The 21,939-nt window shown below is 40.4% G+C and overlaps 3 protein-coding genes across 6 annotated transcripts in view; 1 reads left to right on the forward strand and 2 right to left on the reverse strand.

Moving 5' to 3' along the window:
- IL16 (interleukin 16) overlaps window positions 1-10,121 on the forward strand; it is a 33,152-nt gene extending 23,031 nt beyond the window's left edge. Inside the window, exons 13-21 of one of the 2 annotated variants that reach the window (XM_052671649.1) lie at window positions 251-338; window positions 622-1,097; window positions 2,519-2,654; window positions 3,900-4,992; window positions 6,001-6,184; window positions 6,653-6,754; window positions 7,139-7,391; window positions 8,498-8,623; window positions 8,880-10,121. In XM_052671649.1, coding sequence (XP_052527609.1) covers window positions 251-338; window positions 622-1,097; window positions 2,519-2,654; window positions 3,900-4,992; window positions 6,001-6,184; window positions 6,653-6,754; window positions 7,139-7,391; window positions 8,498-8,623; window positions 8,880-9,073 — 2,652 coding nt within the window. In that variant the 3' untranslated portion in view covers window positions 9,074-10,121. The remainder of the gene's footprint in view (window positions 1-250; window positions 339-621; window positions 1,098-2,518; window positions 2,655-3,899; window positions 4,993-6,000; window positions 6,185-6,652; window positions 6,755-7,138; window positions 7,392-8,497; window positions 8,624-8,879) is intronic. The other variant, XM_052671648.1, reaches the window with a different exon arrangement.
- Window positions 10,122-10,919: 798 nt separating this feature from the next.
- Window positions 10,920-15,465, reverse strand: STARD5 (StAR related lipid transfer domain containing 5). The gene is made up of 6 exons (XM_052671647.1): window positions 15,031-15,465; window positions 14,899-14,948; window positions 14,684-14,816; window positions 13,579-13,696; window positions 12,847-12,940; window positions 10,920-12,313 (listed from the first exon to the last, which is right to left on the reverse strand). Exons 1-6 carry the CDS (start codon window positions 15,379-15,381, stop codon window positions 12,166-12,168), a joined length of 894 nt encoding a protein of 297 aa, XP_052527607.1. The 5' UTR covers window positions 15,382-15,465; the 3' UTR covers window positions 10,920-12,165.
- Window positions 15,466-15,572: 107 nt separating this feature from the next.
- Window positions 15,573-21,939, reverse strand: part of TMC3 (transmembrane channel like 3) — a 74,518-nt gene continuing 68,151 nt past the window's right edge. For all 3 annotated transcript variants that reach the window (XM_052671642.1, XM_052671645.1, XM_052671644.1), the window contains 8 exons: window positions 21,691-21,819; window positions 20,546-20,656; window positions 19,912-20,037; window positions 18,505-18,583; window positions 18,280-18,322; window positions 17,416-17,707; window positions 16,383-17,270; window positions 15,573-16,340 (listed from right to left, as the gene is read on the reverse strand). In XM_052671642.1, the coding sequence (XP_052527602.1) occupies window positions 16,415-17,270; window positions 17,416-17,707; window positions 18,280-18,322; window positions 18,505-18,583; window positions 19,912-20,037; window positions 20,546-20,656; window positions 21,691-21,819 (1,636 nt within the window). In that variant the 3' untranslated portion in view covers window positions 15,573-16,340; window positions 16,383-16,414. The remainder of the gene's footprint in view (window positions 16,341-16,382; window positions 17,271-17,415; window positions 17,708-18,279; window positions 18,323-18,504; window positions 18,584-19,911; window positions 20,038-20,545; window positions 20,657-21,690; window positions 21,820-21,939) is intronic.

Consider the following 21,939-nt stretch of genomic DNA (forward strand, 5'->3'; position numbering starts at 1 on the left):
CCATATAGAGCCTATTTTACCAAAACAGCCAACATAAATAACACACACACAGAAAAATTTCAGCTCTATTAGTATAGATTCCCTTATAACAGTATGCAATTGCTTAACAACAGTACATGATGTAACTAGGTATATTCACTTCAATTAGAAGACTTAGAGAGGTTGGAAAGTTTTGTGAAAGGAATGAAAGTTTAAATGTTACTTGCCACATAGTAATCTTGTAAAAATATAATGGCGTGGTATTTCCTAGGTGTCTGAACAGCAGCTAAAAGAAGCTGTTGCACAAGCTGTGGAAAACAACAGATTTGGAAAGGAGAGACATCAATGGAATAGTGAAGGTAAGGGGAGTGCATTCATTGACATGCAGTAATTTTGGTTTTTGAAGAAATAAGGACCAAAAAAATAAGCAATAAAACATACTGCTGATACAGATATAAGGAAAACAATGCTATTTTGCTGTCCAAAAATCTAAGCCTTGACATTCTCTCACAAGCCTTTAACTCCTTGTATTGTGTATGCCAGATGATGGTGGGAGATAACTACAAATTTAGCCAGCTGGATCTTAGAAGTAAGCCCTTGTCACATATCTAACCAGACATTTTGATTGTGTTTCTTACACAGGTGTTAAAAGACTAGACACAAGCTGGCATGGAAGACACCCATGTGAAAAACATATTGAAAGAAACACTGCTTATGGCAACCGTAGAGCCCAGAAGCTGATGACCCGCTCCAGCAGTGACAGCAGCTACAACCCCAGGTCCTTGTGTAGTAATGGTGCTGCATATCAACTGAGTGACTTGAAAGAAAGGGTACACAGCATTGATGTACCAATTACCAGACAGCCTGGCCTGCTGTACTCATTGTCTGGAAACAATTTTGAGAGAAGTTCCCCTCTTACTTGTAGTGAAGGAAGTCAACCCTTGCAAAACGCTAAGAAATCAACAGAGATTCTTGTTAGAAAACCTAAATCATCAAAGCCCAAACCTCCTCCAAGGAAATATTTTAAGCAGGACTGCACAGGAAACGACCAGTATATTGCAGATAGAAAAGAAAAGCTTGTATCTGAAGAGACTGAATCACCTTCTGCAAATGTGCAGGTAAAGCAAAACGTGTGTGTGTGTTTGTGAGTCTGGCAGGGGAAGCAGTAGGGCAAAGAGAAGGGCTGTGTGTGATAACAGGAAGTAAGTCAGGGAAAAAAGAGAAGTGTGTGTGTTTGTGGGGCCTGGGGGAGGGTTTGAAGGCCTTCTTTTTTGAGAATATAGGAGTGAGCCAGTTGAGCGCAGATTTGTAGGTTATTCAGTTCCTTTTCTTACCTAAGATAGAATAGAAGATGTTTCACATTTGCATGAGTGTGAGGGACTGTGAGATCTGCATGTTGAAACTAAGTTGTGGCATGTTTAAAAATGGAACTGTTTCCCCGGGGTTTAGCAATATGCCAGTAAAAATGAACAGAACTGTACGCAATACATTTCCCCAACTGGTCCAAATAAACCCATGCAGCTTAGAATGAACTTTGACTATAATGTTAACATCCTAGAAAGTTTCAGTTTTCATCAACAGCTACTAGAAAATTACCTACCAGAAGTTAAATTCGGAGCAGTTAAGTGGCTGTTGGACTTATCACTGCATACAACTCTTGAACCTTCACCCCTCAGTTATTCCAAATAAGGAAGAAAAAATCAATCTTAAGATCAATAAAGTCAAAAGCTTCTCTATTAATGAAGAAAACCTCCTCTGGAAAGAGGGTATGTATTTCTCAGGGCAATATTTCTTTAAGTCCCAAGAAGAAAAGGTTGCTTGTCGGAATGCATTTTAGATACTGAAGAGAAGGTTTTACTGCTGCTGTAAGCACAGAAAAAGGTTTTCCTAGAATAAGTTGCATAACAACCACCACCACATTACAGAAACCTTAAGGAATTCTTTAATTACTGACTTTTTTCAGGACATACACAGTCCTGATTGGTTTTGCTTCCTATTAGCAATCCTGTAGTTTAACTGCATAGCAGACAGCACTTCCAGCACCGTGGTATGGCAGCTTAGTGTCATTGGTTACAATGGAATCAGGTAATTCAGGAACATCTGTTTATGGTGTTGAGTAATATTGATTGCCACCTCAGGGTAATCCTCTCACTCTATTTTTCCAGTGAAAAACGAAAAAGGGAGAGTTCCGAAGGTACAGTAATGATTTAGCTTTATCCAGCTTGTCCTTGGGGTAAAAGATCTTCATCAGAAGAAACTGGCTTATGGTGTTATTGCCACTGACTACAGTTTTGAAATGTCAGCTGCATTTTTTCAATCTGTTTACAAAAGTAGCATAAAATACCATGCTGGCCCTCTTGAAATAGAGAAACAATTAACGTTGTATAAGGATTGCTTCTCAAGCAGAAATAAAAACTTGATTCCTATTCAAATATCTTCTACCAGATTGCAAACAGGTGAAAATATAATTTTCTTCAGAGTCATGTAGTGTGGTTTGCATAATTACATTCTGACACACTTCTGTTTCCTGTTTGCTCAGCAGGAAGTTAGAGAACCAATGCTAGAGGGACAGCAAACAGACGTAACTCACAGTGTCTTCACCACTTCTCCTACAGCTTCTGAACGCACAACTGCTGTTCCAGGGGGCAGAGATCAAGAACGAAAACCAAACTTAGGTATGTTTAATATGATGCTTGCAGCTGAAAATAGCATCTTTAAATGCGCACTTCTCTCATAGCTGTAATTCTTGGGTTGAAGGAAAGAAATTTCAATCCATCAGTCTTTGACAAAACAGAAACTACATTGAAAGAAGCATACTAGACTAGATGATTTATTGTAAAAAGTAAAAATGGACAATTATTACCGTATTTTTATATTATTGTATACTATTACTGTATTTTTTCAATATAAATAAGCCTGTTCTTATTTAAAATGAAAAAATGACATTAAAGTTTTACTTCAGCATTTCTAGAATGCATTGTTATGCTTAGCCTCAAGGAAAGTATTGTAATGGTACGTATCACTGATAATAAATTACTATCTTCTTGTGTTTGATAGACTAAAAGAAGCAGTTTTAGTGGAGACCTGAGTGCAGCTTCTCAATATTTACAGGGGGGCTGTAAGAAAGAAGGAGACAGACTCTTTAGCAGGGTCTGTAAGGGGAACAAGGGGAAATAGTTTCAAACTAAAAGAAGGGAGATTTAGATTGGATATAAGGAAGAATTTATTTTTTTATTTTTTTATTTTTTTTTTTACAGTGAGGGTGGTGAGGCACTGGCACAGGTTGCCGAGAGGGGTGGTGAGTTCCCCATCCCTGCAGACACTGCAGGTCAGGCTGGATGGGGCTCTGAGCACCTGATCAGCTGTAGGTGTCCCTGTTCAATGCAGGGGAGTTGGACCTGATGGCCTGCAAGGGTCATTTCCAACTCAAACAATTCTATGATTCTACATACTAACTGATCTCAAGGAGATTCCTTCCAACTTAAACTGTTTTCTGCAAATCTGTAACTTCTGGTTCAGATCATTAAAACCAATAATGTTCACTTCTACAACATATCTTTCTTTACACTGATGCAGACAAAAATAACTGCAACTGCACAAACAAAAATTTGTTTCCATTCATGTGTACTTCATCTAAGCTATTTGGAAGTTACAGGACTTCCAAAGAAGGGATCATGTTCCTGAGCATGGAAGAGCCTTGTTTTTCTGATAATTTCAGCATCAGGAAACTGAACTTGTAGATCAAGAGTTGTGAATTTAAATAAGGCTTAAATTTTCTAGAAACATTTTAAATAAAATACTTATTACATACTTCTCAGAGACAAATGAAGTTCAAATTAATGAAGTACTAAAAACGCATAAGTAAAAGATGGATGAGGAGAAGTAGGAGGCAGCTTATTAATAATGTTTCTTTAATACAGGAACTCCAGTTTCATCAATACGAAGGCCTGTCCTTAAGAGGCAAGCACGGGTAGATTATACTCTTGATACTACAACAGAAGATCCTTGGGTTAAGATTTCCGACTGCATAAAAAGCTTATTTAATCCTACCATGAACGAAGACAACAGCCACTTAGATTTGCAACCTGGCATTGACACAAATGAAGAACACGAAAATCGAAGCAGCTCAGAGGTGGTTCTGCAGAAATCAGAATCAGAAACAGTCAGTTTGAAAGGGTCAAAATCAGATGAAAGTGATGCTCTGAAAAAGGGCCCTCCTGTAGCACCTAAGCCAGCCTGGTTTCGCCAAAGTCTGAAAGGACTGAGGAAAGCAAATTCAGACCTCAAACCACAGGCAGATCAAAGTTCTTCCGACCTTCAGAGTGTTTCCACCAAAGAACTGCAATCCAGTTTATCCCATCTGTCTTCCAGGGGATCATCGATCAAACAGAGAATAAGCTCATTTGAATCTTTGAGTGCTCCACAGTCACCTGAAAAAGTACACCGAAGGCTCAGCCCAAAACCATCAGTCCAGAAGGAACACTCTCCCTCTGCAAAATGGTCAGAAGGGGCTCCAAACCATTTCAGCCAAACCCTTCTTCCGTGCTCTGAAAATAGCCAACAGTCAAAGTCATCTGTGGTTATAGGTACAAAGAGCTTAGATAGATCTTCCTGTCCCAAGGACATCCTTGCAGCCAGCTCAGAGAAAAGCAACAATGCCAACACCAAAAATCCTTCAGGCCTTCTCATTGCAGAAGCCATTACAACTTCCCATATAGCACCAGTAGCAAAAGTACACAACCTGAGATCACGAAGCTTTCCACTTACTGCCACTCAGTCTTGTGAGATGATGAAGACATTTGATGAAAACTATAGTAAAATCTATTCCATCAGTAACCAGGTGTCATCTGCTTTAATGAAGTCTTTGCTTTGCCTTCCCCAGTCCCCAGTCCCTTCTGGGAACAGTGCATGGGAAGCACTGGACACATTATCTCAGACCTCTGCAGAAGAGGATGGGACTTCTCTCCCACCTGCAAGTGAGAACCATCACCCAGACACCGGATTTTCTCTGAAGTAAGATACTGTATTTGAAATCAGATTTGCAGATCAGTATTGGTGAGTCTCTGTGCTGATTAGCTAATAATATTCTCAGGCAGGATCACACAATAGTAAAGAACAGTGATTGGCAGGATGCCTCACGTAGCTGGTAAATTTAATTTGCTTTTTGTAAATATTGACATATTTCAAGCTTCCTCCTAGTTCAAGAGGAGTATTTCTAGTATCTGAGTGGTAGAAATAGAAAGTGAAACTGACATTGTTACTGCATGTACCAGTGAGGAAGCAGAGGAATTTTAGTATGTTACTTCCAGAAGAAGTGAAAACTTTATGGCTTCCCAAAATTAAACTAGCTGCAGCTAGTCACTGTGATGAGATGGTGCAAACATCCTGATGCTCCTAACATTTGCCTTTGGTTAAGCTGCATATCATTGAAATACTACTACTTCTAGCCTAAAAAGCAGATCTGGCTGAAATACATGAAGGTGACGTAGACAGAGCGAGGCACAGGCATTCCCCAGGACAAAAGGCACCAACAATACTAAGCTTGCTTCCTATAATGTTTTATATGCATTTCCAGTTAGTCAGAGATTTAGGAAAACAACAAAAATCAGAGGTATTTGCGGCAAAATATTTCAAAAGCACATATGAGCCTTCAAAAATTCTTTCAAAACTCTACTGCACAGATTACAAAAAATAATAACAAAAATCTACTGTTTGCATTCTCAAGGAAGATCATTACAGTCGTATGAAAATGAGAAACTGAAAAACAAAAGCAACAACAAAAATCACAGACATGGTTTAGATCTGTTCTATTCTAGAGCCAAGAGATTATTCTTCTATGTGACTGATCCTACTTCTGCTAGGTATTACGATATATGGAAGTATTCATAATACTTATGACATGAACGACCTCCCCAGTGCTGGGGGATCTAAGGATGACTGCTCTAGCAGTGTCTGCTCTGTGCTTTTGTATGTCCTTTCATAACTCAGTGTTTCTTTTCTATTCTTTTCACAATGGGACAGCCTCTCTGAGCTGAGAGAATACACTGTGAGCTTTGCAGATAGCGAGAAAGAAGAAGAGAAACAGGAACAAGGCTCACCTCAAGCATCCGGTGTGTCAGGGCAGTCTGTCATCTCTCTGCTTTCCCCTGAAGAGTTAGCAAAGCTCATAGAAGAAGTCAGATCACTAGATGAAGCCACGTTAAAGGTAAATCAGCCTTTGCTCGGTGTGATTTTTGATGTCATTTTCAGCATGCGGAGTGGCCATTCAGCTTTGCAACTTTTTGTTATCACAGATAAAACTTGGAAAAAATGTTTAAGCTGTGGTACTTATATCTGTGAGCTGCAAGCCACATTATTTTTTCTTGTTTTTCTGTACTTACATCATTAAGCACTGATTCTGTCGTACTCTTAAATTTGATTAAAATTATAATCAGATCTAATTGACTCATATTTGCAGAAACATAACAGTTTTGGACATAATAACACTTCACAATATAGGTAATTGATAAGAAAATTTGATCAAAACAAAACACTTGACATGTCTCAGCATTATGCTCAAATCCTTAATCCTCATTACAAAATGCTCAGTGGACAAACAGAAAATGCATGGATTTTCCTGTCAACTCAGCTTATATATTGGGATGTTCTCGACACAATTTATTTTTCTGCCTAGGAATTAGATGATATTCACGTTACAATTCTGCATAAAGAAGAAAACACTGGGCTTGGATTCAGTCTGGCAGGTGGCATAGATCTAGAAAACAAAGTGATAACAGTAAGTAGTATCTTTCTCAAAAAATACTCTGGAAACAACTACTCTCTCTAAAAATATGTATAACTTTCTGGTTTCCTACTACCAAGGCCGGCTTTTGGCATAATTAAAGTAAGCAGCTGTTTACACAGGGTCAGAAAAATCTTGGTTGTGAGTGAGAATGCACAGAGCTGTCATCTCCAGGTAATTATTAGCAGAAGTGTCCTGTTTCGTTGGGTATTACTCTCCCACCCAACAGTTCTTAAAGCCAACAGCCCTCAACAGCAGGAAGCAACCATTTGGCAAAGAATGGAAAATACACACAGTGAAAATTATTAACTGAATAATTTCTTTTTTTTTCTTTTCTCTTTTCTTGTGTGCCTGTGTGGTAATGGGGCTTTTCAATAGGTTCACAAGGTGTTTCCCAATGGACTAGCATTTCAGGAAGGAACTATTCAGAAAGGAGATGAAGTACTATCCATTAATGGAAAGTCTTTTAAAGGGGCAACTCACAATGATGCCTCAGTGATCATGCGACAAGCTCGACAACCCAGACAAGCTGTAGTTGTCACTAGAAAAGCAAAAGATGGAGAAAAAAGTCACAACGTTTCAATTGGCTCTAGCACATCTTCAGTTGCAAGCGATGTCTCACAAGAATCAGGTAAGTTCAGCAGCATTACCTCACAGCAGCTACCTACTCAGTGTTTAATCAGTATTTGATTTAATCAGTGTTTGACAGGACGAGAGTAATGGCCTTGAGTCAGAGGAGGTTCAGGTTGGATATTAGGAACAATTTCTTCTCACAAAGAGTGGTATTGGAACAGGCTGCCCAGGGAGGTGGTGGAGTAACAATCCCTGGGGGTTTTCAGGAGTAGGGCAGAGATTGCACTGAGTGACATGGTCTAGAGCAGACACAGGCATTGCTGATGGCTGGACTTGATGATCTTACTGGTCTTTCTAACCTTGATGATTCTGTGATTCTAATATTGTCGCCTGAAACCATGGGTACTAATGGAGCTGCTCAGCATCGGCTGGGTGAATTGAGAATTGTGATCAAGGACAGCACAGTTTGTGAAACACTCCTGAAAGAGGTATTTGGGATAGCTTTGGAAAGAATTAATGCATTTCTGAAATAAATGAACCCTCTGAAAAAAATCAGACCAAACCAAACCAGGAAACCAACCAACTGTGAGATCCTCAGTATGACTTTCTGAAAGCATGTAAATACTGTTATTCTAGTAACAGGCCTAACTGCAGTTAAAATGAAAATTCATTTTCTGAATTCTGAAAATTCAGATTCTGAATTCCGATATTATGGTTTCTAATTTGAAGTTTTTACTATGCAAGACTATTTTTCTTTGTGAAAGAGTCACTGGTTTAAACAACATGCTAGTGATTGAGGTAGCAGGTGGCTATATCCATAACACATGGGCAGATTAAATTGCAGCTTTTTGGTTAATAAGAATTTCAAATCTAATGTCAAATCAAGTATGCTTACTGCAAATTTTGTTCACTGAACAGATTTTTTTAGTTCTAGAAAATATCACTCTTTCATTTTTAAATTTCATTTCTGCTATGAGTTCAAACACAACATTCTCTTTGCAGCTTCCCAAAGGGCTGTACAATCACAAAATGAGAAATTAAAAGCTGCCATCTCAATTTGGCTGTTTGCCTTTGCAAACAGAACAGAAGCTCATTTCTTTTATCAGATCTTACAGTCTTCCAGGTATTTTTGTGCCCACCTGCTAACTTTCCATTTATTTCCAGCAACTGAAGATGCAATCTGCACTGTAACTCTAGAAAAATCAGCTGCTGGTTTGGGATTCAGTCTGGAAGGTGGGAAGGGCTCTATTCATGGAGATAAACCCATCATCATCAACAGGATATTTAAAGGTAAAAACACTTCAGTGTCTGGCTGGCAGGTTCTTTGTTGATAAAAAGTAGCGTAGTTCATAACTGACTGCTGATTTATACTTATTAAAAGAGATTTTTGGTAAATGCAGCATTATCCCATGCAATGCAAGTAGTTTTTGCCTCCTGGGAACAGCTGACTTATACCAAACACGGTAGTGAACCCTAATGAATGAAAGACTAACTAAAAACTCCCCCACAGAGAAAATTCTTACTATTTTTCTTCCTTCCCCTACAGGAACCTCACTGGAGCAAAGCAGCCTAGTTCAGCCTGGTGATGAGCTATTACAAGTGCAAACCACAGCCTTGCAAGGACTCACTCGTTTTGAAGCATGGAATATAATCAAGGCATTACCTGATGGGCCCATCACAGCTATCATCAAAAGAAAGAATCCAAGCTCTGTTACCAAGAAGGCATCAGAAACTTTATAAGAGGAGAAATTAGACTACTGCCAATACTACATACAAAAAGAGATGGTGTGGTTTATCACTTACAGACATCTGGCTAGCATGGCGTGGTACTCTGTATATGGAACTTTACTGCCTGTTAGAGACAGCTGTTTGGGTTAAAATGAGAAGTGAAAATGAAAACGTACATGATTACTATTTCAGAAAATTGTTTCAGTGTCAAATAATAACAAAAAATGACTTTATAAATAATATACTGGTTGTAATAAGATGTGGAAGCAATAGTACTCTTATTTTAAGCCATTCTCTTAAAGACTGAGAGCACATCCTGCAACAAAGTGTTCACTTCTGCTTTACTAGTTTTGCTTGCCGCTCTATCTTCCCAAGAGGAGGGAATGTGCACACCCCCAATGAAAGACAGTAACACAGCATCTGTGAAACGCAGAGGAAGTAGGATGCAACTTAGTACTTCAAAAATACAGCGTGCCCTGAAAAACTCCAACGTTTCTATTCAAACTGAAGAACAGCCTAAAACTGACTAGGATAGCTTTCTATTAGCAGCTGAAAGAGCTGTGTTGACTCAAGCACCCAAACTAGGGACAAAAAAAAAAATAAAGGGAGCATCTCATAGTATTGCTAGGATGAAAAGCAGGAAGCTGAGGGCAACAGAATGAAGATTCTTCTGACATTCCTTTGGTCAGAGGTCTTATGGGACCAGAGTCAAGAACAGCAAGGCCATCTAGAAACAAGAGTGCACATTACTTTTAAATACCTTTGTATAATTTTTATAAGGAAAAGTGTCAGTATTTAGAAATTCAGCCTTCTGAATTCAAACTTTTACTCTGAAAACACTAATTTGGACACAAAAGTACGCAGCAAATGCTGCTGCATGTATTCTGGCACCACTTTCCATATGCTGTATAGAGTTCCACGAGAACAGAATGCCTTAGATTACCTCAGTGTCATTTGCCAAAGGTGTCCTCACCCAAAACAATTTAAAAACTGACACAGAACCACCAAGGTCAGTTGGATCTTTTTTTTCTCCCTCTTCCAACTGTGCTTTTCTTACCTCTTTCAGTGTTTTCTTTTGCTTCTGTTTCCTGTCATCTGTCAGGATCAAAAGAAGTGCAAACACTGTCAGAAGCGGCACATCTCACTGGAGGCACTCCAAGATCTTACAGGATGATCTTTGCTAAGACATTTGCATCTCTGATTTGGCATGGCAGAAGGATGAATGTTAAGTGCTCTTAATTGCTTCTGGATAGAACACACTGAGCACTCAGAAAAAGCAGCCTGAAGTTATTTTAATGAAAAGCCTCAACCACCACCTTTGTTGTTCAGAGTAGTATAAAAATATAACAAATGTTTTAAAAGAACTAATTAAAAAATCCCACTATCTGCAAAAGGTTTAATTGCAGGAATTACAAGTGGTGACTTGAGCTCCACTCACTGAACCTTCTGAAAATTAAATTAACCACAATCTTGCAAAGACTTGCCCAGTTACTTAACATGAGGCCTGATACTAAAACCTGCAACACATTTAGGGAAGTAAGTATGAGCCTCTGTAACGTCAGGGCCCATCTCTCTCCTCACTGAATTTGTTACCTTTCTTTAAGCACAGAAAGCAGCAAACTAAATAGGAAACAAGGACCAGCCATGGACAAAGAAGTCAAGAATGAGAGCCCTCACCAAAACATTATATCCCCACTTAGTGGGGAGTGCAAATTAAAGGGAAGGCTGTTTGCTGTCTCGCTGCACTGAATTCTGAGAAATGCTGGAGATCCAAGCGGTGCTTCAAGGTACCCTGTGAAGGGGTAGGAGGAACAATTTTAAAGAGAAACAGGAAGATATAGCAGGAAAGACAACAAGGTACAGCAGAAAAAAATATTTATTTCATCACCCTCATAGAAGTTTTTACATCTTTGTACATAAAAAGGACTGAATTAAAAACTGCTTCCCTAAAAAAATCTATTCCACAAGGTGAGAATTACAGTAGAACACTTTGTATGCAAACCTATGCCCCACACCAACATAACACAAATACACGGATAAAGAGCAGAGCATATTAACTTTGTTAAATAACCAAGTTAAAGCATTAAAATCACAACCTACCAATTGCTAATACAGTAATTAATTTTCCTTTTGTGATTCTATGTAACCCATAGCAATGTCTGACATTCCCACGGTAACCAGCACCGTACATATTTTTAAAAGCTGCACATATCACAACACGCTTGATCAGGAGCTGATTTCCCAAGTCAGTGCTGTCAGGTAAGTATTAAAGAGAGTATTAAAGAGATGGCCTGCCAAGTCATGACTGAGCTACAGAAATGACTGTTTACCTGTTGAGACCTCTCACTACAAGAAGCTGAAAAGTGTTTGAAATACCTGAGTATTTCAAGTGCAGTTAAAAAAAACAAGGCAAGTAAAGTGCTTAATCCTCTTTATTGCCACTCTATCAGCGCAGTTTGGTTTGATGCTGTGGAAATGACTGTCATGGTACAGAGGGGAAGAAAGAAAAGTGTCTACAAGCCAACCCACAGACCTATTAATTGATTTGCATTGCTAGACTTTGATTTAGGAAAAGCAGCACTTAACTTATATTTACCACAAATATCTACGTCTGTGGGAACAAACAATTGGGATCCTACACACAATCCAATTAATTCTGACTTTTCTGAAACATCCTAGCAGCTCTGTGAGGGCTGGCATCAGAAGAGCCACCTATTTGTCTGTTAAGGAACATTGTTCCATGGGAGTCTGCACAGAGCTTCAGAGAAACTGTTTCGCTTGCACCTGACTAATGCTGGTAGAGTGGATTTTATGCTATAATCATAGACTCTGATGAAGAACAGATCTAGTATATTTGTCTCCCACAGAAAGCCAGCAGTGCTGCCTGCAGGATTCTTCTTGCCTCTAGTGTGACATCTTCTAATTATAGAAATGAAGGATATCCTATTAGAAAAGTATGCATTACTTTGAACAATTTCACGTTTACCGAGGATCTTTGTCAGCAGAAAAGTGTTACTGGCCAACTTCCTACTTCTCATGATCACTACCCTCAAACTGCCAGTTCATTTCCTACGCTCAGCTGGTGATGTCAGCATTTGGTCTCATCATGCTTTTAATGCCTTAACAGCTTTGGTCAGATTGCTGTAAAATCCAGCTATGTTAGCTGGAAAGAAAGAATCCACGACAGTCTGGGGAAGATAGCCACCAAGATCGGTCTGAAAGAAACTGAGGAGCTGAGTCCTGTCTGGTTCCCTGAAAGACAATGCAAATGATTTTATAGCCAGAGGTTTGGAAACATTAAGGACTTTACAATGACTCTCATATATGAACTAGGTGATGATAGATATTTCTAAGTTAGTTTTTTTAAACAAACAACAGACATTAATTTTAAATTTCTATAAATGTGTGTGTCAAATTACAATTAAGCTAGGCCCTATTGAGTACGTGATTCTGTTTACAAATTATGGCAGTGTAACAAACAGCTAGATACACATTTACCAAAATTAAGACCATAACCTATGCTCTGCTGAATCTCCATTTAAGAGGTCAGCAAGAATTGTGACAACAGTTCGTGTAACATTCACTTCTCTCAAAGAAGAGAACTAACTCACAGCATAAAAGAGAACAGAATAGGCACTCAGTCATAACAATTACATGTCACAGGAAGATAGAAACATGTCATTGCCAAGGAACTACACACTGCAGATAGCCACATACACACAAACACGCTGCACAATGGGTAAGAAAGGGTTCAAAATATAGTGGTCAAATAGATCTCTTCTTACCCTGGAATTGGTATGCAGAAGCAGCCACAGGGATAATTATACCCTCTCACAAAATTTGCTTGAGGGGGACACAGTGGGTGTTCCACATTGGTAGCTATAAGAAAAAGCATTCAAGAAGTATGTCATTTACACAGGAGATGGGAAAGAGTCCTTTGTACTCAAAGCAGCAGCTGAGAAGCACATTCACTCTAAGAAAACATATTTGAAAAGAATAAGCAGCATAACGCTCCTATTATTGGGCTGCATCATACAAGCACAGAAACTACCATTGAAGTAGAAACTGCTGGGGCTGCTGACCTGAGAAATCAAAGAAGTGTTACATTCAGAAGTAACTGTTGCTGAGCTCTGAACCAAGCATCAGGACGCCCTGAGAGAGTGTTAATGAAACTGCACTGCCTAAGTGCATTGCTGATCTCTGGGTTTCAACCAAGTTGCTTCCAACAAATCCATAGCACAGAGGTATAGACCACTTGACTGCTAAGAAAGAGCACTCCAGGAGCAATACTCCAGGTATTAGAATTTCTGGCTAACCATTCCTGAATAGCAGGGGAAAATTGGGCAGCTGAGCAAAGAAGCAATAAAAGCAGTGATTTGCAGCAGGCAAACAATTGCGTGAAGATGAAAAAAAAAACAAACTACAAAAGAATATGACTTATGCCTAAGAACAATGCAAAGAGACCACAAATATTTTATCCTTTAATCAAGATTACAACACGAACATAAGCATCTTACCAGCAGATAGCATCGTCCCATCCTCATATTGCCTCATTAAGATCACATCCACAAATTCTCTTGGTGAAATAATCTTCATGAAAGCTGAAGGGGTTGTAGTTCTGCATACAGAGACAGCCTGGAAATTACAAAGGACTTTACATCAGTTGATGTTTCCAAAAGTACAGCATAAATATCCCTGTGCTTTCTTGTACTCTTTCAGTTACACTTGATGAACTTATGAAGGAGTTATATTACACTGTTCACTGAAAAAAAAAAAACAAAAAAAAAACAACAAAAAAAAGCAAATCAGCACAGGCAAAAGGCACCATGGTATGCTAATTAAATTATTTAATGAAGGAAAACACACCAATGTTGCATTGATCCCTGGTTGTTTAAGGAAAGATGCCACAAAAGATGCTGAAAAGCAGATCTGGCACACATGTGCTCAGTGGACAATTAAAACACTACTCTTTTTCAGGACTTTCATGAAGATACCTTCTCTGTAACAGGTCGCTTAAGAAAGCAACTTGATACCCAGATACTGTGCTGCAGAAACCTTCATATTTCCAGTAACTAAAAGAGGGGAAATTTAGATTAGATGTTAGGATGAAATTCTTTACTCAGAGAGCAGCGATGGCTGGGCGCAGCTGCCCAGAGCTGTGGGTGCCCCATCCCTGGAGGAGTTCCAGGCCAGGTTGGATGGGGCTGTGGGCAGCCTGAGCTGGTGGGGGCACACAGCACATGGCAAGGGGTGGAGCTGGGTGGGCTGTAAGGTCACTTCTGACCGAAGCCACTCTGTGATTCTCTAAACATCTGTGAAGGAACAGGAAAGACTGCTAACGGAGATTCTGCTTGCCTCAATTTGCAGCGGTAACACTGTAGTGCAAGATCTTCAGCGACATAAGTTTACTTATCTTTAAAATACATCGTATTTAGCCCAAAACATAAAGCAGCTCCTTTCAGAAAGACAGCCCTTCAAGAGAACAGATACAATCTACTCCCATAACGGTACGGAGAGGCACATCCCAGCACACCGCAGCCCTTTCCCCGCAAGCGACGTCGGCTGTTTCGTAAGCGGCACAAACAGGAACGCCGAGTCCCCAAACCCACGCTCAGCACTCACATCGCTGACAGCCTCCACCACCTCGAAGTCCTTCACGTTCTGGTCCCACTGGGTCCTGAGCCCTCCGGCCACCGGCTTGATGCACTCCCAGACCTGCTGCGGGCGGGCGGCCACGGTGCCCTCGGCGCGGTACCTGAGGGGAGGCGAAACGAAACCGAACGCGCTGCCGCTCCCGCCTCGCCCCGACCCCGCTTCCTTCCGCTAAGCTCACTTACACGTTGCCGGCGAACTCGGCGGACGGCCTCCAGGACACCGCGACCTCGTTCTGCGGGCAGGGAGAGCCGTCAGCCGCCCCGCCGGTCTGACCGCCCCAGGGCCCCGACCGCCCCGCATCCCCCGGCGCTCACCGTGCGGCGGCAGCTCCGCCAGCCGTCCGCGTCCCGCCGGTACAGCCCCATCTTGTCGGCCGCCGACTCGGCGAGCCCCGCGTAGTCCATGGTCAGGGAGGGCGGGGCAGCCGCTCGCACACCGCCTATGAGGCGCCGCGCTGCGCCGCCCCCGTGGGCCGATGGCGGCACCTCCCCCTCACCTGAGGGCTGCGACATCCTGGCGTGGCACGGCGGAGGGTTAACTGCATGGACTTCCAGCCTCCATAGGCAACGAGTAGGAGACCTGGGATAGGAAGGATCGGAACACGGCTCTGCCGAAAAAGGCTTGGCGGTGCTTCTGGATGGCAGCTGCGCGTGAGCCAGCGACATGCCCTCGCAGTCCGGAAAGCCAAGCGTGTCCTGGGCTGCATCCAAAGCACCGCTGTCAGCTTGGCGAGGGAGAGGATTTGCCCCTCCGTTCTGCAATGTGAGATCTCACCTGGAGTACCGTGTTCAGATCTGAAGTTCTTAGTAGAGAAGAGACGTGAACCTGCCAGAGCACATCAAGAGGAGAGCCACAGAAATGACCCAAGGCATGGAACACAGACTGAGATCTGGGGCTGTGCAGCCCGGGTTGTGGGGAGACCTGAGAGCGGCCTCTCAGAACCTAAGGGGGCTGTAAGAAAGAGGGGACACTCTTTAGCAGTGTCTGTTGTGATAAAACAATGGCAAATGGTTTCTGACTAAAAGAGGGGAGATTTAGACTGGACATAAAGAAGAAGTTTTTTTTATAATAAGGGCAGTGAGGCATTGGCACAGGTTGCCCAGAGAGGTGCTGGGTGCCCCATCCCTACAGACACTGCAGGTCAGGCTGGACGGGGCTCTGAGCACCTGATCAGCTGTAGGTGTCCCTGTTCAGTGTGGGGCAGTGGGACCAGATGGCCTTGAAGGGTCCCTTCCAACTCAATTCTTTGATTCCATACTTCAGGAAGCAGTTCTGTGCTTGTAGGATGGTGGTTACCTGCTGCATGGATTCAGTAGGAGCATGTTTCTGCAATCACATCAGAGAGCCTTGTCTGATGTACTTCTATACAGGTTTAATTCAAGTGCTCCAAGTACACTGCTTTTGATTTTCCAATAGTTTTTTGGTTGTTTTTTTTTTGTTTGTTTTGTTTTTGTTTTTTGTTTTTTTTTTAAACAGCATAACATGTAATAAAGGAGAATGATGTCAAAGCAAGGTACAGTTAACAGTAAAACACAGGACTAATTATGCTTTTCCCACCTTGAATGGCTGACTGTGGTAGTTATTCTAATAGACCTTAAACAGGAAGTACAATGACTACACAAACCTGTGCAGGAAGTACAATGACTACACAAACCTGTGCACAAACCTGTTCTAAACACAAAAAGTTGGGGCACTTTCTCAGACATTTGAGCATACCAGTTCATTAGGCTCAGACATATTTAGTTCAGTATTGTTTTTTGATTTCTTTTTGGTGAGTTTTGTCCCAGGTTTCAGGTACTTTTCCTTGCTATGAATGACCTGGATGTATTGGTCATTGCTGCTGTTCTGTGGATCACTGCTCGATTCAATGGAAACTGAGTCAGATTCTGTTAGAGACTGCTCCAGTATATGCTTCATTTTAGGTTTCACATGCGGCTCAAGATAGTGCTGATCAACATTTTTCAGGTGCACTTTTTTGTAGGCATATGGAGGTCTGTCCAGGTCTAGCTCAAAACCATCATCCCAAGATTTGTAATGCACTTTGGCTAGGTCTTTGCTCGTAAGAACATGGCCATCAGCACGCTCCCCAATATAAAATCGCGGTGCTGGGCGAAGGTCAGACAGTGACCGAGGGCGATGGGATCTTTTCATATAGCGTCTCCCAAGTTCCTCTTCATCCTCCTCATCTTCACTGGGATGAGGAGAATACATGCGTTGTGGTGTTTGAACCACGTATCTTCTGATATTGTGCGGATACAACTCAACAATATCTTCTGGCTCTTCTATTCGGAATTGCCTTTGGAGTCGGGAGGTAGAACGGCCTGATTTTTTACGGGGTTCACTTTCATTAACAACATAGTATCTGGTAGCATGTGGTCTGCGTCCCACAAAAACAGGAGCCCCCGCTCCAAAAGCATCTGGATTTACCTGCCGAATGCTTTTCCTAAAGAGAGGCTCAGAGTGAACATCTTCAGTACGTTTTTTGAAAGCCACTGGCGTATAGGCCTTTGTTTTACAGAGCTCACTTGCACTCCCATGCACAACACTTGGGTACCTTTAGGAAAAAAATAAAAAAAAAAGGGAAGGAAATGTTAGGAGATATGCTTACCAGTATAATTAAAACGGAAGATATTCGGAGTGTTACCGGCATTCTGAATAGTATCTACAAATGATTCTGCTTTTAAAAAAACCAGTCTTGCCTGCTAGTGGTATGGTCGTTTCTTGCTTTCTGTACACTTGATACTGAGGGCGTTAAAGAAGCTGAAGTTGTGGGAGTTGCATTCACAGGTCTTGCTGCATCAGTCGAGGGCACGGTGTGGGGCACAGTCTGGGAGATGGTTTGTATTCTGGTGCCTTTGCTCACAGGAGATTCAAAGTTCAAGACGCTGCCATTCTTCCGTGGGGTTGAGGCCCGAACAGAAGACTCCTGGCTAATAAGACCACCGTCTTGGTCTGGTCTTTTGTCACTCCCATCCAGATTCTGGAATCTGGCTAGAAAACAGAATTTATTACAGGAACTCTCCAAGCCTCTAAATTTAGAAGTTGTGTAAACGCACTGGCTCAAATTTACCCAAAGGTCAGAGAATTTAATGTAGTTTCTCATGTCTAAAATCTGAGAGGTAAAAGGTGTAGGCACAAATCCCCTCAGGTACAGTAGATGAGTAAGTCTGAAATCTCTTCAATGCAGATGAGATGTTTAACTTAGAGAGGTCAAAGGAGCCATTCCCTTTTCCCCTCTTCTACTTACTACCCTCTGAATTTTGAGTAAAATCTGGCATGATTTAATCATCAGGAATGTCTACTAGGTTCTGTCCTGTGGGTGGTAAAAGCCAGAAAATACCCAGCACAGAGATCTCAGTGAAAACTACATGCCTTGGCTTTCAGTGCTGCCAAGATTAAGTCAAGCTGGGCTTAAAAACCATCTAAATGTATGACTACACAGGAAACATGTGTTTTGTTTTGTTTTTAATACAGTTGAACCTCCCTATGTGTATGAGAAATAAAAATATCTTCACGTCCAAATCCCTTATTAATAGTGGAATTTCCTAAGCTCAACAACTTACCTACTGCCATTTGCACCACCTTTTTCTTATCTTCAGTTCTTTCCTAAAACACATTCAGGAGAATGAGAAGGTTATTTTGGATTAGAAAGTAAATCCAGTACTGCATAGAGATAACAAAGGCAGGATGGATTTACATTGTGAAATATTGAAGATGACATTAATTAGGCTAGCACTTCCTTGAAAACCCACCAATTTGTATGTGAAAGTACTTTGAGCTCTACTTACTGCTTGTATCTTCATTCTCAGCTGATTGTTGGTGAATTTCAATGATCTTGCAATACTTTGTAGGTAATAGATCAGCATGCTAGAAGTGAAAGAGGTGATTATGAGTCACATTAAACACTCTTGACTGTTTTCTCTTTAAAGGTTTATGAGTCATCAAAATGGCAAAGTCAGTCCTTGTGTTCCAGCATTTCCTTTATACTGTGATAATGGATCATACCTTTCTTTCAGGCAAGCATATATGAAAGTTTAACAAATAAGTGATATTGAAAACAGATTTAACTACAGGTTGAATTGTGCCTGTGCTTTTTGCAAGTCTTTTTATTATGCATGTAGCCCTGTGTGCATTTCTAGCTTATTCTGTTTCAGTTCCAGACACGCTCAAAATGAAAATTGTGATAGATGCTTTCTCCCCCCCACTTTTTTTTCTTTCTTTTTTTTTTTTTTTTTTCACCCCAAGGTTACTGAACTACAGCTAAATTGTAAGCTCATTCCACTGTCATTTTGTTGGCTGGCTGGAATAAGACCTTGTTACATTAACACTGACCCAGCTGACATCAGATCTAGCCTGACAATGGCTTTCAAATGAAACAGACTTATGGCTGAACTAGATAACATAAACATTTATGTAGGTACTCAGTCATCAGTTTGAAGCAGTCAGTAAATTTTCGTGCATTTCTAAATACGACAGAGGAAAAAGATACAAATAGTAAATACTGCTTTAGGTCCTTTCAATTACCAAGCTGGTAAAACAAACTGCGCTCATCTGTTTATGGAGAAAAAATGATAGAAAGGCACCTGCAAAGCAAATGATACTTCACAGAAGCAAAGTGAATTTCCAACAGCTCAAAGTAAATATTAATTCCCAGCTGTGAACAATTATTTAGAGTCTGGCATAAGAAAGGACTTCCACTGGATAGTCTGCAGGAAGCTGTATTACATTAACACTTAAGAGCAGACCTTCGTAACTGATTTATCTTGTCAGGAATCAGTGTGACTGGGTAGCTTCTTTCAATGATACGCCTGTGAACAGAGTTCAGTCTAAGCAGAACTAATCGCCCTGAGGAAATGGAAAATTATCTTCTGAGGTGCTCTTGAGTGGGAAGAAGGATCTTAAAACTTCCTGGAGCCAAGAGCATTGTAAGCTTTGACACAACAGAATGGACTTCCTTTAACACAGGGTCCAACTTCCTTTAGCACAGAAGCAGCTTTTTGAAAATAGGGTGACGGCATTTTCAACATACTCTCATTCCCATCCGATGCTTATAGCATACATTCAGTAAGGTTGTTTTTTTCTTTGTATATGCTTAATAATGTTACTGTTCCTCAGTATCAACATGAGACTGTCTAGAGATGAAGTTAGTATTAACACAGTGGAGTTAAATTTGCTATGAGAAACAAAGTACTTACAATAGAAGTAAGAGCGCAGGGAGGACCACCACAGGACTGCTGATGTAAGTAACCACTGAGTTGAACCACACAGGAAAATCATTTTTAATTGTTTCAGAAACAATATCATATATTTTGTCTTGTCCACTACAGGGAAAGAAAAAATAAAATTAAATCGTAAAAAAATCCTTGGTGTGTCCACTTTTTAAGCAGCGTTGCACTGAATAATAATAAAAAAATTAATCTAAGACCACTTATATACAGTGTAAGTGTACTGAAGGAAAAAAAAAAAAAAGGCAAAAACAAAAACTAAAGGCTACTTGTTCATTACTTACATTTTAAACAAATTTGCAAGAGTGCAAAAGCACTGACCAGGCTTGAAGGGTACCAATATGTGATAAATTTCTTGATGGCACACTGCATCATTTAAATATGAACTAGTGGAACCATGTATATAAAGCAAAACACGTAACCTCATTTAGGATGATGAGGTATTCAACTAATTAATTCTTAAACTGGAAAACATGGGCAGCACGAAAGCATTGCCCCATCCAAAAACTACTATTTATTGATAATTTGGGTATTGTTGAACCTGATTAACTAATTGAGGGTGAAATAAAATCATTGCCATTTTCATTAGTCCGTTATAACTTACCTGAAAGGACCACAGGTTAAAGATGGCTTGTATCGGGCAATAGCAAAAATTGTTGGTAACATGCACAAAAACAACATGAACAGCAACATGGCCAAGTAGAAATTATTGGATCTGCAAGAAGGCATAAACGTTTCAGATTACCCTAATCAGGGAGAAAAGCAGAAGCAACATGAAAGATGCAAGTCTTCATCTACCTAACAAGTTCAAGATTACGTTTCTGAAAGATCAAAATCATTCTGTTCCGATTAAAAAGTCTGAACAGAGCCACTTTAAATAGACCCTTAATGGTCACAATTTTATTTGTACTGCTTTCCAGATACTGCTGCTACAGTCAGAGAACTGTTTATAGCACTGTTCTATAAAAACTCACTTGACTGTCCAGATTTGTTGGGGAAAATAAGAAAAAAGAAGCAGAATTTGATTCATCTTCAAAACATATTAGAAATAACTGATTCCTAAGATGTAAAGATGCCCTAAATTATTTCAGTTTGAAAAAATAATTCTTATATTCATCCTGATAGTATAAAAAGGGGAAGTTCTATTGTGTGATGCAGCAGATAAAATAGGATACTTAATGGTTTTCATAAAAAGAAACACCAAGATACAGAACTTGCAGCGATTTACACATGGAGCTTATTGCACTTAATCAGATTGGTATGGAAATAAATGATCTCTGTCAGGCCGCATTTCCTGATCTGGGAATATTCTGTGACATATTATTTAGTTTGATTTCTGTTTATCCCCTAACTTTCACAATAAAAATACTTTTGATGGTACTGCTTGATTTCCTCTGTGAAACGCCAAGTTTGCTACGAGTCCTTCTGCCCTGCATACTGCCATTGAAACTCATACCTTCCCTTTTCGGAGAGAATATCTAGATGTTTTCAGTACAATCACAAACCAGCTTTGGGCAATTCAATCCCGCTTGAGTCTCTTTTGTGTGTATCTAAGTACCCTGCTGTAACTCCAAATTCTCCAGTTTCTTGGTAACTAATTTTTTTTCTTCACAGGCCTTTGATATCTGTCCATTTTGATTGTCAATTTTCAGAACTAAAAGCTCCTTTTGTTTTGTTTCTGCACACAGAAGACATTTCCATTGACTGCGTTGCATTTATTCTTTATCTTACATTCTTATTTGGACTAACCGAGAGGCTCTAAAAACCTGCTGATGTGGTACATTGCACGTTAATACAGCCCAGCTCCTCAGGTACATGAGTCCAATCAACTTGAGGACATTGAATGCCGGTAAACAAGGTGAAAAGAAGGCTCCCATCCTGGAAGAACAATGTCATGTCAGTGCTCAGTGTTGCCACAGCAATTTTAACAGCAAAGCATTGCATGAAAAGAATAGGTAAGCAACAAGTCACTAGCAACAGACAAATTCTTAATACAAT

This window comes from Tympanuchus pallidicinctus, unplaced genomic scaffold (genome assembly GCF_026119805.1).
Source record: "Tympanuchus pallidicinctus isolate F22 unplaced genomic scaffold, pur_lepc_1.0 scaffold12, whole genome shotgun sequence".
Taxonomy (NCBI): Eukaryota; Metazoa; Chordata; class Aves; order Galliformes; family Phasianidae; genus Tympanuchus; species Tympanuchus pallidicinctus.